Source organism: Zea mays, chromosome 1 (assembly GCF_902167145.1).
Source record: "Zea mays cultivar B73 chromosome 1, Zm-B73-REFERENCE-NAM-5.0, whole genome shotgun sequence".
Lineage (NCBI taxonomy): Eukaryota > Viridiplantae > Streptophyta > Magnoliopsida > Poales > Poaceae > Zea > Zea mays.
In genome coordinates, this window is record NC_050096.1 from 297,686,968 (window position 1) to 297,701,736 (window position 14,769).

Sequence of the window (14,769 nt, forward strand, 5' to 3'; positions counted from 1 at the left end):
AAATCTTGAAAATGCTTTGCAAACTCTTATTCATTTACCTTTGACTATTTGCAAAAGATCTTTGAAATGGATTTACAAAAAGAATTTGCAAAAACAAAACATGTGGTGCAAACATGGTCCAAAATGTTATATAAGAAAGAAACAATCCATACATATCTTGTAAGTGTTTATATTGGCTCAATTGCAAGCAACCTTTACACTTACATTATGCAAACTAGTTCAATTATGCACGTCCTTATTTGCTTTGGTTTGTGTTGGCATCAATCACCAAAAAGGGGGAGATTGAAAGGGAATTAGGCTTACACCTAGTTCCTATATAATTTTGGTGGTTGAATTGCCCAACACAAATAATTGGACTAACTAGTTTGCTCAAGTGTATAGTTTATACAAGTGTAAAAGGTTCACACTCAGCCAATAAAAAGACCAAGTTTTGGATTCAACAAAGGAGCAAAGGGGCAACCGGAGGCACCCCTGGTCTGGCGCACCGGACTGTCCGGTGTGCCACCGGACATGTCCGGTGCACCAGGGGGACTCAGATTCAAACTCGCCACCTTCGGGAATTTCCAGAGGCACTCGCGCTATAATTCACCGGACTGTCCGGTGTACACCGGACAGTGTCCGGTGCGCCAAGGAAGAGCGGCCTCAGGAACTCACCAGCTTCGGGAATCGCCAACGGCTAGTCCGCTAAAAATCACCGGACTGTCCGGTGCGACTCCGGTGCGACTCCGGTGCAACGGCTATCTCCGCGCCAACGGCTCTCTGCGGTGCAATAAATGCGCGCGCAGCGCGCGCAGATGGCAGGCGTGCCCATACTGGCACACCGGACAAGGAACAGTAGATGTCCGGTGTGCACCGGACATCCTGGAGGGCCCACAAGTCAGAAGTTCCAACGGTCAGAATCCAACGGCAGTGATGACGTGGCAGGGGGCACCGGATTGTCCGGTGCGCCATCGAGCAGACAGCCTTCCAACGGCCACTTTTGGTGGTTGGGGCTATAAATACCCCAACCACCTCACCATTCATGGCATCCAAGTTTTCCACTTCTCAACCACTTACAAGAGCTAGGCATTCAATTCTAGACACACCCAAAGTGATCAAATCCTCTCCAATACAACACAAAGCCCTAGTGACTAGTGAGAGAGATTTGCCGTGTTCATTTGAGCTCTTGCGCTTGGATTGCTTTCTCTCTTTCATTCTTTCTTGTGTTCAATACTCACTTGTAACCAAGGCAAGAGACACCAACTGTGTGGTGGTCCTTGCGGGGAGGTTTTGCTCCCGGTTGATTTGAGAAGAGAAAAGCTCACTCGGTCGAGAGGGACCGTTTGAGAGAGGGAAAGGGTTGAAAAAGACCCGGCCTTTGTGGCCTCCTCAACGGGGAGTAGGTTTGAGAGAACCGAACCTCGGTAAAACAAATCCTCGTGTCTCACTTCATTATTTGCTTGCGATTTGTTTTCACGCCCTCTCTCTCGGACTCGATTATATTTCTAACGCTAACCCGGCTTGTAGTTGTGTTTATATTTGTAAATTTCAGTTTTGCCCTATTCACCCCCCTCTAGGCGACTTTCAGTCCCCCTAGTTTATGAGATCACGATAGTTGGCGCGCCAGATAGGAGAACATAAGCAGCCAAGTGACACCTTCCACTCTGATGGCTCAATCATCAGCGTTCATCGGCGGCGAGACCTTTATGTCCGAGAGCTGCATCACGTTCGATTCCCTTGACTTCCCCCCACCGCCACCGGTGAGCTTCACCTCGCCGACACCAACGCGTTCGCCGCGACGGGCGCAAGACACGCTCTGCCACCACCAAAAGTAAGGCAAAAAATCAACGCCTCAAGAGGCGTGCCGCCGCCCTCAATCGACGCCTTAACAGGCTCGCAGATCGACACCAACAGGGTGTTTGGTTTTGGAACAAATTTTTAGTCTCTTTTAGTCCCTTGCCGGACGCATGGACCAAAAGAGGGATTATCTCTATTTTAGGCGGTGTTTGGTTTCTTAGAACTAGTATTTAGTCCCTCCATTTTAGTCCCTTTTAGTCTCTCAATTGCCAAACACAGGGACTAAAATATGAATTATCTCTATTTTAATATATGTGTTTAGTAATTTAGAAACTAAAAGAGACTAAAATTAATAGACTAAGGGCCTGTTTATTTCGTTGGAATTGAATTCCATTTTAATAATTATAATTTGGACAAAACTAATTAAGTTTATATATTTATATATGTAATATATTGTATATTATCCTAAATCATATGAGAGAGATAGTTATATACTACATTTATGTTATAAAGGCGTAAGTAGAAGAATGTGCTATAAGTTGTACATCGGAAAAATAACATGTAAATCTATAGAATCCATTTCCATCTCTCACCCCATGAATTTGAGGTAGACTTATATGATAACTTTGGAAAGTGGTGGAATGTCATATTCTAAAAAATAGCCTATTCCATTAGTAAGATTCCAATTCCTCGAAATGAAAGAAAACAAACGGGGCCTAAAAATAAATCCCTAGAAACCAATCACCTCCTTAGTAGGTGTCTGTTTAGGATTATAAGCTGATCAGATTACATAATCTAGCAAATTTTGAACTAACACTTAGTTCAAAAGTTGTTGGATTATATAATCCGGATAGATTATAATCTCAAACAAACACCCTCTTAGGGGATGTTTGGGATGGCTCAAGGTTCCATCTTCAGTGTGGAGATATAGTTTATAATATTAATTTAAATAGTTTTAAAAATATTTTAATATGAATAATAAACAAAATAACTTATCTAAATATCTTCTAAAGTTTTACAACTCCAGCTCCATAATTTTATGATCACCTAATGACCTTCTTCACTAATTCTACTAAATTTTATGGAACTGAAGTTGTTCCAAAGAGGAGCTTAGTTAGTGTTTAGCAATAGGAACTAAAAGTGACTAGAATGGTTTGAGTTGGGCCGGGTATTCTTCCTGGGTCCTGAATGAAGGTGCTTCCTCGAGAGACCGATGGGATGGTTCGAGTTGGGCTGGGTATTTCAGAGGCCCCGCCCGTCGCATCTCACGTGTGCAGTGTGCTGTACATCTGCAGGTAACGAAAAAGGCACAAAACATCAGCCCGTAATACAGCATGCAAGCGAGGCCCACGTAAAACAAAGGCACAAAAAGGCAGATGCCAGTACAAGCCCTGCCCCTACGCAAGTCGCCACTGGCCACTGCTCACTCTCTCACCCACCCACTCTCCTACTGCGCGTTGACGAACGCTGTCGCTGGCTAGCTGCAGGCGGAGTTCGCTTTCGTCTTCCAGGTTAGTGCTTTTCCCGTTGCCTGTTCCACCCTGATGGCAGATCTAGCTTTACCCTACTGGCCGGTCCGAGCTCAATCTGTGGGAGCCCTCAGCTCTGTTGGTCGTCTATTGCATTGGTAGAGAGGTCAACGCGGTGAAGGAAGAGCTGAACTGAATCGGTCTTTAGTTTCTGTATGTCCCAGTATACTTAATGCAGATCCGTTTTACATTAGAAGAGTAATGCACATCATGGTATGATGAATACATACCAGATCCAGTTCTACATAAAAAAAAGCAATGCACGTCATATTTACAAATTTGTCAGACCTAATTTAGAAAAATAATAATATAATATACAAGAGGCGTAAGCACGTTCTTAATCCCTTCCCGCACGTCTCGCTTAGCAAATACAGAGGGAAAATAATGATGACAATTGGATAAGCTTATCACGTAGTATGGGTGCCGTACGATGACACATAATCATATAACAGTGTAACGGCCGGAAAACACATGAAAGCCCAGTGCCAAATTATCATGATGGATCCTTGACCCTTTCAACAAAAATATCCAAAAAATAAGTTAATATTAAAATAGGCATATAATCCATGTACCAGATACAAAAGTATGAGATACAAAACTGGTAAAAGAAAATACTACATTTTATCTTAGCTAAAAATTAAGAAATATACTAGTTAAAAAGGAGGTCTTTCTTTTTTAAAAATTTTAACAGGGTGAATGCGTGATACTATACGGGAGTCATGCTCTACGTGCGATTTCGTGTCATCGTGTTTGGACTTAGGCCTAGTTTGTTTTGAGGGATTAAACATTAGTCCATTCATTTTATTATCATTTAGTCTCTAAATTAACAAACAGTAGGACTAAAATATAGATTGAACTATTTTAGACTTTAGTCCTCGAGGGGTGACTAAAAATTTAAAAGAGACTAAACCATATTAATTTCACCTTTTTCTCTCGTTTTTTTCAGTTGCACTAATAGCGGGAGAATGCTAAAAGGTATTTTGATCTACTTATGATTAATTTAATGCGTTCTAAATATTTTTAGTTTATAGAACCAAACAATGACTAAGATTTAGTCGTCTAAGGTCATTCTCAGTGGAAGTTTTATTGTACGGTTTCTAAAAGTGACACATCAACTTTTATCTATAAAACAGTGTATTCTGAGTTTCATCTAGATAAAATCCTCTCTTCTCCCATAAAACCCTCTCCATCTCTCTCACCATAAATACCTTGCCATATCATCAAATATGATGATGTGTCTTATCATTTAACGAGAATAAAATTATGATAAAACTTCTACTGATAATGGCTCAACTAAGGCCTCTTTTGTTTGTCCCGGATTCATCCAGGAACTATTCTAGTTGACCAAAACTTATATAAATTAGATAAATAATTTAGATCCTGTTCGATTTTCAGGGATTCGAGCCTCGGATTGAATTCTAGCCGGATTACTTCTCTAATTTATATAGATTTTGACGAGCTGTAACGAATCCTGGTCTATTCCGGTACAACCGAACAGGCCCTTAGCTAGGAACCATTCCACGGTTAGTCCCTGCAAGGAACCATTAGGGCCTGTTCGCTTCTTCAGGAATGAACCCGAATTTATTCCAGCTCATTAAAATTTATATAAATTAGAGAAGTAATTTGGCCAGGAACTATTTCAAGGCTCCAATCCGTGAAAACCGAACAGGCCTTTAGCTGGTTTATAACGGCCTATGCGGAATGTAACAGCTCGTTAATAAAAGAGAAGCGAGGAAGAGAAACTGATCGTGCACGAAGCTCATGCTTCAGAAGAGAATCGAGGAAAGAGAAATTGATCGACGCACGATGTACCAAGCTCGTGCTTTAGAAAGAGTAGAGAGTAGAGAAAGGTGTAGAGATTTGCCGGTTTGGTGGCGGTACGCACGAGCAGGCGCCCGGCGGCGTACGAAATTAGCTCGGGGGCGTACAGGTCGCTCTCGTCTGGCTCGGGGCTGGGTCCGCTGCCGTGGTGGCCGTCCACCGGGCGAGCCGTCGAGGTACCCAATTTCTGCCATGGCGATCCGCCCGGACCAATGCTCGATTCTCCATCTGACCATCGTCGGTAAGCCTCCTGCCCCACTACCGCCCTCCAAAGCGGCGCGCGCGCCACCGCCATCTCCACCCACGCCCACCTTGCTGCCGCGGCCGCCCCGTACCGCTACCGCGCCCTCGATCTGACCCCACGGGGCAGGATGGACAAAGGGAAATCGGTGGTGGCCGAGCTGGTGGCGTCGTTCAGCGATGTCCGTGTCACGCCGCGCCAGCCGCCAGAACCCCAAGCCAAGAGCTTCCTACCGTCGCCCTCCTTCTGTAAGCTCCCTGCCGCCTGTTCGCTTATGTTGGGTAACTGGCTAGGCTGACTGTGTATTGGTTATGGCTGCTTGAAGTTTTCCGTGATTTATTTCATGTGTTGGCGTCTCCTGCAAAACGAGAGATGCACATAATTAAGAATTTTCTAGGATCATAAAGCAGTGATGGGTTTGATTGATTAACTTTAGGGCATTTTTCCTGATTGCCCACCAATTTCCGCCATGGCAATCCGCCCGGACTAATGCCCGATTCTCCATCTGACGATCCTCGGTAGGTTTGGTCCTGCGTGATTCACATGTCTCGTCAGGTTCTTGCGGGTTCTTTTGTTTTTTTGTTGTTGTGGTTCGTCTTGTGGATTTCCTTGTTGCCTGGTCGAGTATTTATATTTTTCATCGGCCCATTCGCGACGATTCTCTTGCTGTCGCCCGGAGAGAAAATGCTTCTGGCGTCTTCCTCACCCTCCCGTTCTATATTGCAGAATTGAGCTTTTTCCTGCAGAGTCTTGGATTTTGTTGCATTATGACTTTGCGATCATCAATGAACATAGACGAAAACATATACTCCATGACAGCGAGGATACAACTTTTCACCCAAATAAATTGGTAGAGTCACTCATCAAATATGATTATATGTCGTCGCAATACATGAACTATTTTATGCTACTCATTTGACTACAAATGCAGTGACAGCTACTGCACCCCTTGTTAATTTGAAACACGTACGTATTATATGTATATATGCATATGAAGAGCTTAACTTAGGTACTACCTAACCCCCCCCCCCCCCCCCCCCCCCCCCACACACACACACACACACCCACACAAAAAAAATCTTGTTAAGATTGCAGTTAATTTAATCCGGTCTTTTGCAGTCAAAAAGGACTGACTGGCCTGCACGTCTTCTCCAGGTTTGAGTCTCTGCCTACCGCATGCCTTAAGAACCTGATTTCATCATCAGCACATGTTCATGTTGCTATTTATGTCAGTTCTATTTTGCTGCCAGTTCAGAGTTTGGACACTGCTTGGACTTGGAGTGGCATTTCAAGCCAGCTAAGGGTCCAGATCCACCATCCATGGCTGTGCTTCCAACGCGTCAGGATCCCTTATTAAATATCCCGGCAGCGCCTTCTCCACTCCCTGCTGGCCGTCTTGAGCATGAGCATGATGGACCTACTCCTTTTCTTTTTCCAGCCAGGAGAATCAACAACTTGGCCCTTGCAAGCACGGTGCTTCCAAAACGTGTGCCGCTCCATTTATTACAGAAAATAACAAATGATTTCTCTAAGGACCGTGAACTTGGTTCCGGTGCATACGGAAAAGTTTACAAGGTATAAATAATTTAAGGCGTGGCACATATATACAGGGTTACCTGGCCCTACATATATTCATGGACAGAGTACCATTTTCTGCTCTGCAGCTACTTGCATTAACCCATGCTTAATTATGCGACGTCAAGCAGGGAGTGCATAAAAATGGCGAAACGATGGCTGTCAAGTTGCTTCACTCCATGGCTGGACTTGATGATAAACTTTTTGAGGAGGAGTTTCACAACATTGCAAGACTCCAACACAAGAATATTGTGCGTCTTGTTGGCTTTTGCCATGAAACTCAACGCCAATTCATACCGCACGATGGAAAAATGATTTTTGCTGATAGCAAATATATGGCCCTTTGCTTCGAATATATGCATAATGGAAGCCTTGACAAGTTCATTATTGGTATTATTGCGCTCTTCTTATTCTCGTATGATCAATTGAATTCACTTGAAGTAACCATTCTTCAAATTCACATTTTGAGAGACTGTTTGCTCCAACAGATGAAAATAGTGTCCATGACTGGTCCACACGCTATGCAATAATCAAGGGGATCTGTGAGGGCTTGAAATACCTTCACGAGGAATTGAATCCTCCTATTTATCATTTGGATTTAAAACCAGCTAATATTTTGTTGGATGACAATATGATGCCAAAGCTTGCAGATTTTGGCTTGTCAAAGATTTTTGAACAGGAACGAACACGAATCACACAAAGTTGTGTAGGAACACAGTAAGATAAACTCTTATGAATTTTACTCATGCAATGATTTTTATATTTTTTTCCTGTATTTCATCATATCAGTAACATGTATACATGATGTCTTATGCAGTGGATATCTACCACCAGAATATATAGACAGGAAAGTAATCTCAAATAAGCTTGACATATTCAGTCTGGGTGTCATCATCATAAAGATTATAAGTGGACCTACAGGTTACACCCAGTGTGCTGAAATGCCTTCCAAACAATTTGTTGAGCTTGTAAGAAAACTTGCTACAAATGGTGATCAATTGTATTTTTTGTGGAAATAGCACTTACTTTTTTTAATATATACTCAATTTTCTATGTTCCGAATCCAAACCATCAGGTACATGAAAAATGGAGGAATAAGTTACAAACAACAATGGATGCAGCTGCATTGGAGACATATTGTGAACAAGTAGTGAGATGCATTGAAATGGCTTTAAGTTGTGTGGAGACCGATCGGCACAAAAGGCCGAGTATAGGGGCTATTATTGATGAGCTAAATAAGATGGAGACAAATACCGACCAGGTATAGTCACTGATGACACTTTCATTTCTGATTATTTAATGTTTATCTTACTGTTAAAATCTAGCCATGACATAATACGAAGGAAGTTATATCAGCCAATAAATCTTCATAATCACATCATCAACAACCTACATGTTTGGTACAGAGCTACTAATGCATGAGATGGACGGTTCAAACCACAACGGCTCCTTTTTTATTGTGGAACTCCACGTTTTGGACAAGAAGTGATTAATGTTTTCTATTGAAGTAGTAATATTTGTTAGTAAGACAACTCATTTCACATGTCTTTTCACTGCTCTGAATAAATGAAAGAGGAAAGTCTGTTTTGCACAGTGAATTTAGGCATTTACAAAGCGTACACAATATTTCAATTTTACCACCATGTTACACCACATTTAAAATTGTAACTCCAACGTTTTGATTTTCCCATTAAACATTTTAGCTTTATTACATAGAGAAACAACAAAACTGCCAAAACATTATTGCCTGAATTAAATTAATGTTTTCCTAGGTTCTGATATCCACGTTTAAAATACCATCTCCAGGTATTTTCAGTGGATATATGCTCGACTCCAGCACAAACACAACCACCACCCCTTCCTGATTCTAGCCACAGCACAGAAGAAACAAGCAACACAAAGGGAGTTAGCAGACTGGGACCGAGAGAGTACGTACAGAGCACAATGCGGGACCTGGTAATTGGGATAACCAAGTCGGTGGTGGAGGGGGTGATCAGCAAGGCCCAGTCGGTGATGGAGGAAGAAAATATGCTACTTATTAGCATGCAGCATGACCTCCACTTCATCACCGATGAGTTTCAGATGATCTATTCATTCCTTAGCATCACTGATGAGGAGCGTATCAACAACGCGGTAGTGAGGATCTGGGTGATGCAGACGCGTGGTCTGGCCTATGACCTGGAAGACTACATGGATGCCTTCTCCTGCCTGGACAAGACCAGAAAATGGTGGTCCCGCTTGTTCCGAGCATGCCTGGCACCACCGGGGTCTCCATACATGTCAGTGACATCTCTGGCCGTGGAACTCAAGCATCTAAAGGCAAGGGTCGAGGACGTTAGCCACAGGAACACTCGGTATAACCTCATCAGCGACGCCGGCTCAAAGCCCGGCCTCGTGAGGCAACAGCCGGTGCCTCCTGGTGCTGTGGCATACGAAAACGACACAAGAAGGAAACACATCTTAGGGGATCTCACCCAGCTTATCACCAACAAGGACGATGCTGATCTTCAATTGATTTCAATGTGGGGTGCAGGTGGAGGCACCGGGACGACATCCATCATAAGGAAGTGCTACAGTGATCCAGAGATCATCCAAAATTTCATATGCCGAGCCTGGGTCAACCTCAGCCATCCATTCAACCCCCATGAGTTTGTGCGGTCTTTGATGGCTCACTTTTATGCAAACAGTTGCCAAGAAAGACAAGGAGGGATCATCGGTGTTGATGTCCTAACTAGCATGGATGCGACTGCCACCCAGGGGGATCTCCTCAGCGAGTTCGTTCAGCTAGTTGACAAGAACAGGTACCTTGTTGTCTTGGAAGACCTGCCCACCATGGCAGAGTGGGACTCTATCAGGACGTTCCTTCCCGACAGAAAGAATGGCAGCTGGATCATCGTGTCCTCGCAGAAATATGAAATTGCAAGTTTATGTGTCGGACATCCCTACCAAATATTGGACCTGAAGCAGTCCTCGCCCACTGAGCACTCCGTATGTGCCTTCTTGAGAGAGGTACAAACCTGAAAATACCATCAATCTGATTATTATTGGCTCATTAATCTTCATGTGTAAGAAAAAAAAAGATAAACTCTAGAACTTTTTTTTCTCGAAAACGCAGGAGAGCCGCATTTCATTAAATTAAGAAGAATGATACAAAGTCTCAAATAGAGCTTATAACTCTAGGGACAGCTCATGGTGGCTAAAACTTAGAATATAAAAAAAGGTCCATATATAAACACTAACTACCAACAGTGGGCTACAACTTGTGCAGTGGCAGGATAGGGTGTCCGATTTCACTTCTTGAAGCTTCTAGGACGGTGGACGGATGAAGATATCTAGTTGCTTTTATTATAAGATAGATTAATACTTTTTTTTCTAGCGATCATCGGACATATTAATACTTCATGACAATAAATTTTATGAGTTGTTGGTTTAAATAAGGTTATACATTTTGACTAAAACATTAATGTCATATTAATGCCTAGAACTTAATTTTAAGAACTTCGTACTTTTCTGTAAAACAATACTACACATGTAATCCTTCGATATAGTGAATCCAGGATGTGCTAGAACAAAGAAGATAAATCCTCTCACAAAAATATCTAGCCTTCAATACAGTAGATATCATAATAATAGCCATTGTATGATTTGAACTATTCTGCCCTGCTTTGTATTATCATTCTGAACATAATCTAAAGTGACCATCTAAATAATTGTGTTCCAGGAGGTCACATTAAAAGAAAAAAAAGGAGGCAATAGAAAAGAAAAAATTTATGTCGGAGATGAAAGCGAGGTGAACAACGGTAGTACATCAACCAACAGCAAGGTGATATCAACTGAGTATGACTTAAGCCATAACCATAGGATGGTCGCCAACTCTAAATGGAAAGAAGCCAGAGACTGGATGCAGAATTCTTCCCTTGTCGGACGCAGATTGCAGATGTATCAAATTCATCGCTGTATAGCTGAAGCACAAAGGAACCATTCCCATGTTATGTCTGTTTGGGGAATAGTTGGCGTTGGGAAATCAGCTATTGTCAGAAATTTTTACTGCGACAGGATACTTGAGAATCAGCAATTTCAAGAATACGGTTGGGTGGATTTATCACACTCCCAACCCTTCAATTTGAAGGACTTCTCACAGAACTTGCTTACGAATTTTCAATCAGATTCTCTTCAAGCCAATGAAACTACACCCTCTCGTGGTATACTGGGGACAGTCCGAAAATGTTGTGAGTTTCTAAGTACACGTCATTGCCTCGTGGTCATAGATGGCCTTCAGTCCAAAGAGGAATGGGATTTGATACAATCATCATTGGTATCTAGATACTCTAAATCTAATACTATTATCATTGTGATAACAACTGAAGCAAGCATTGCAGCATACTGCGCAGATAAGGATGACCTTGTGTTTAATGTCAAAACTTTAGAAACTGATGCAGCCTTTGATCTCTTCGAAAATGAGGTGCATACATTTCTTCAGCATAGATCAGAAGTAATAGAACTATATACTTTTTATGTATATATGTCCCTCCTGCTGCTCCAGTAATCTCGATATTTTCCAGCATACATGCGTGTCCTTACTCGCATTCCTCATTTCACTTGGGGACATTAATGAAATGGCATGATATTATTGTGCCAACATTATTTAATTATATATTAGTCTTAAAGAATTTATTCTTGCTTCTCAGATTGGAACATATGAGGGTGAATAACTGAATACACTCCTTTCTAAGTATAATGCTGTATGATGTTACCCCTGATGTTGTATGATGTTTCTCTAAACAATGTTATATGATGTGATGCAGCAGTAACCCCTTCGCGAAAAGTACCTCTAGTTCTTTATGAATTTTTAGATTTGTTGTATGATTATGTGGGTACATTTGTCAACAGAAACTCTATTATATTACAGTTTTATATTCTTCTAAATCTAAATAAAAGATGTTATAAGTTTTATCATATATTACAGTTCAAGTTAGTTATAGCTTAGATGTTATAATTCTCGTGATCATATATTAGCGTTCAAGTTGGTTATAGCTTATTTCTAGATTGTACACCAAGTGCCTATAATGTCATGCAGAAAAGTTTTTAAAATACTTTTGGTCTATTTTTGTTACAGTGGGTGGTTATGCTAAGTCTAAGAGCATCTCTAAGGCTCTTCTAAAATTTACTCTCTAAATCATTATTTGGGGAGCCATTTGAGTAAAAATTGCTTTCTATATCTTCGTACCCTCCAACAACTTTTCTATATCTTGGACACTCTAGACAGCCATCCTTACTCTATATCTTTGGCTAGCGAGAAATCTGGAATAGCGGATATCTATATTTGGAGATCCAATTAAAGAGGCTGTTAGGGGATACTTTTTTTAACCAAAATCTCTATTTCTATAAATTAGAGAGAATATAAAGACTCAGAGTTTCTCTAAGTACATAGCTATACTTTCCTCTTATTTTCTCTTGCACTGTTGCACCCATGCATATATAATACATTTATGTGAATATTGTATTCAAATGGTAACTAAGGTCAATTGTTGATTTGTATGAACATACAACAGATATCTAAGAAGGCTCCGTTGTGGACCACTTCATTATGTGATCGAGGAAATTCAGTGACGCAAGAACTTGTTTCAAAGTGCGGGGGGCTCCCAATGGTAATAGTGGCTATAGCTGGCATATTGGCTACCAAGGTAGTCTCCTGGATGGACACTGCAACATCCATCAATTTGAGGTTTATGTTTGAGCTAGAGATCAATCCAGACCTGCAGGATCTGTTTAGCTGGGTGCATTCCTGCTTCCGTACTTGTCCAGATTTCATCAAGCCATGTATCTTCTACCTATCATTTTTTCCAAGAGACCACAACATTCGACGAAGGCGTCTAGTAAGGCGTTGGATCGCTGAGGGTTACTGCAGGGACAGTGATGATAAATCTGCAGAGGAGAATGGGGAGTTCTTCTTCTCCAAACTCCTCGGTATGAGCATAATCCAACCGGAGTCCAGTGACGCGAGGATGGTCTCGTGTCAAATCAATGGATTTTTCCGTGAGTGCATCCTCTCACGGTCAGGGGAAATGGAAGACCTTGTCATTGAACTGGCCGACAGATGCAACCTAACCACCCAACGCAGTGGGCGTCATCTTGTCATATCGGAAAGCTGGGACAGAGATAAGATTTTATTCGAGAGCATCGACTTCTCACGGCTACGGTCAATGACAGTGTTTGGAATGTGGAAATCATTCTTCATCTCCAAAAGTATGAAGCTTGTCCGGGTGTTGGATCTGGAAGATGCATTAGGTTTAACAGATGAAAATGTTGATCAGATGGTGAAGCTGTTGCCTTGCCTCAAGTTCCTTTCTCTACGAGGATGCCAAAAGATATCACATCTGCCTAGCTCATTAGGTGATCTGAGGCTGCTTCAGACTCTGGATGTGGTGAACACCTCCATAGTCACTTTGCCAGCAAGTATCACCAAACTAAAAAAGCTGCAGTACATCCGTGGCGGCACAACTTCTATCACATCAGAGGATCCATTAGTGCCACATACTTCTGTATCCTGGTTGTCCAAGTTCCGTCGCAGTCCTCTTGGTGGTCTTGAGGTTCCCAGTGGGATCGGGGAACTGACGGGATTGCACACGCTTGGTGTAGTTGATATTGGTGCTTCAGCGGCGGAGGCCATACTGAGAGAGCTAAAGAAGCTCACCCAATTGCGCAAGCTGGGAGTGTTCGGCGTCAACAGCAATAACTGTGGAGCGTTTGTGTCTGCAATATCGGGTCATTTCCATCTGGAATCCTTGTCAGTGTGGCTGGACGAAGAAAATGGACGTTGTTCGGATTGCATATTCGTGCCTTTAAAGAACCTACGGAGCCTCAAACTTTACGGGGTTTTAAACAGATTACCATTGATCAACCAGCTCAGCAAGCTCACAAAGTTGGATTTGGAGATAACCACATTAATGCAAGAGGACATAAGTTTTCTTGGCAAGCTACCAACACTATGCATTCTGCGCCTTTGTGTTGAAGATGTCAATGCCCCGTTCCGTTTTAGTGTTTTTACCAATGGAGTTGAGGAGCGCTCTTATCAGAAGCTCAAGGTGCTTGAGATTGCTTGCAGGTCCAGCTTAAGTGTGACTTTTGGATCAGAGGCAATGAAAAACCTTGATCTGCTGAAACTTGACTGCTGCAGTGGGCAGTTACGTCGGCTTTTTGGCCTGCTTCATCTATCTGAACTCAAGGAAGTCTGGCTGAAGGGCTCCTACGAGGAAACGCTGAAGCATGACCTAGAGGTCCAGCTTGCAGCCCACCCAAACAATCCTGTGCTGAAACTGGGGAAAAATACGCTGTGTACGCTATCTTGGATGGCGTAGAGGCTGGGACCTTATTTTTTTCCATTATCTAAAAAAACTGGGGGAAGAAGTGCCACGTCAGTAGACCTGATGTATGCTAATTAACCTCTGGAATGCCATTCGCCCATTCCCTTCTGTCCACGCATTACCGTTTCTTATATACAACTCGATCCGATTTTCTCCATCAAAATGCTTGTGTACCTGTTCTAGGCATAAAACAAAAACTCGATCGGCGGGGGGTAAGACAGCCCTCGGGCATTTTAATAAGAAGAAGACCTTCTTACGCAGGTCGAGAAAACCACGACCGTGACCGGGGCTGAGCCTTAGACCTGTGCTTTGGCGTGGGACAGACGAGGGGATTTTTTTAACCACAGCCTGAAAATTCACTCCCACGAGGAGTCGAATCCAGGAACTGAGGAGTGCTACTCAGACCACCTAACTAACTCAGCTAGAGGCCCTTTCGCATTCTAGGCATAAAACATCTATGCCA

At 42.4% G+C, this 14,769-nt stretch overlaps 1 protein-coding gene across 26 annotated transcripts; it reads left to right on the forward strand.

Annotated features, from left to right (window-relative positions):
* The first annotated feature begins 3,169 nt into the window (after positions 1 to 3,169).
* On the forward strand, positions 3,170 to 14,414 carry LOC103645703 (uncharacterized). 26 transcript variants are annotated; one of them, XM_020547014.1, is made up of 13 exons: positions 5,054 to 5,615; positions 6,094 to 6,217; positions 6,299 to 6,376; positions 6,487 to 6,522; positions 6,618 to 6,706; positions 6,806 to 6,942; positions 7,074 to 7,332; positions 7,431 to 7,659; positions 7,760 to 7,910; positions 8,018 to 8,203; positions 8,749 to 9,951; positions 10,664 to 11,404; positions 12,495 to 14,414. In XM_020547014.1, the coding sequence occupies exons 5-13, from the start codon at positions 6,688 to 6,690 to the stop codon at positions 14,298 to 14,300; spliced, it is 4,731 nt and encodes a 1,576-aa protein (XP_020402603.1). In that variant the 5' UTR covers positions 5,054 to 5,615; positions 6,094 to 6,217; positions 6,299 to 6,376; positions 6,487 to 6,522; positions 6,618 to 6,687; the 3' UTR covers positions 14,301 to 14,414. The 26 variants fall into 26 exon arrangements, with proteins under 26 accessions (XP_020402605.1, XP_020402597.1, XP_035820313.1 ...); XM_020547015.3 differs by having other exon boundaries at positions 5,301 to 5,615; positions 6,601 to 6,706; XM_035964412.1 differs by having other exon boundaries at positions 5,139 to 5,615; positions 6,601 to 6,942.
* Positions 14,415 to 14,769: the final 355 nt, after the last annotated feature.

Coding starts and splice junctions, on each gene's coding strand:
- LOC103645703 (XM_020546998.3), top strand. CDS start 5,547: ATGTCCGTGTCACGCCGCGCCAGCCGCCAGAACCCCAAGCCAAGAGCT. Junction 5,616..6,486: donor CCTACCGTCGCCCTCCTTCT/GTAAGCTCCCTG, acceptor GGTCTTTTGCAG/TCAAAAAGGACTGACTGGCC. Junction 7,333..7,430: donor CCTTGACAAGTTCATTATTG/GTATTATTGCGC, acceptor TTGCTCCAACAG/ATGAAAATAGTGTCCATGAC.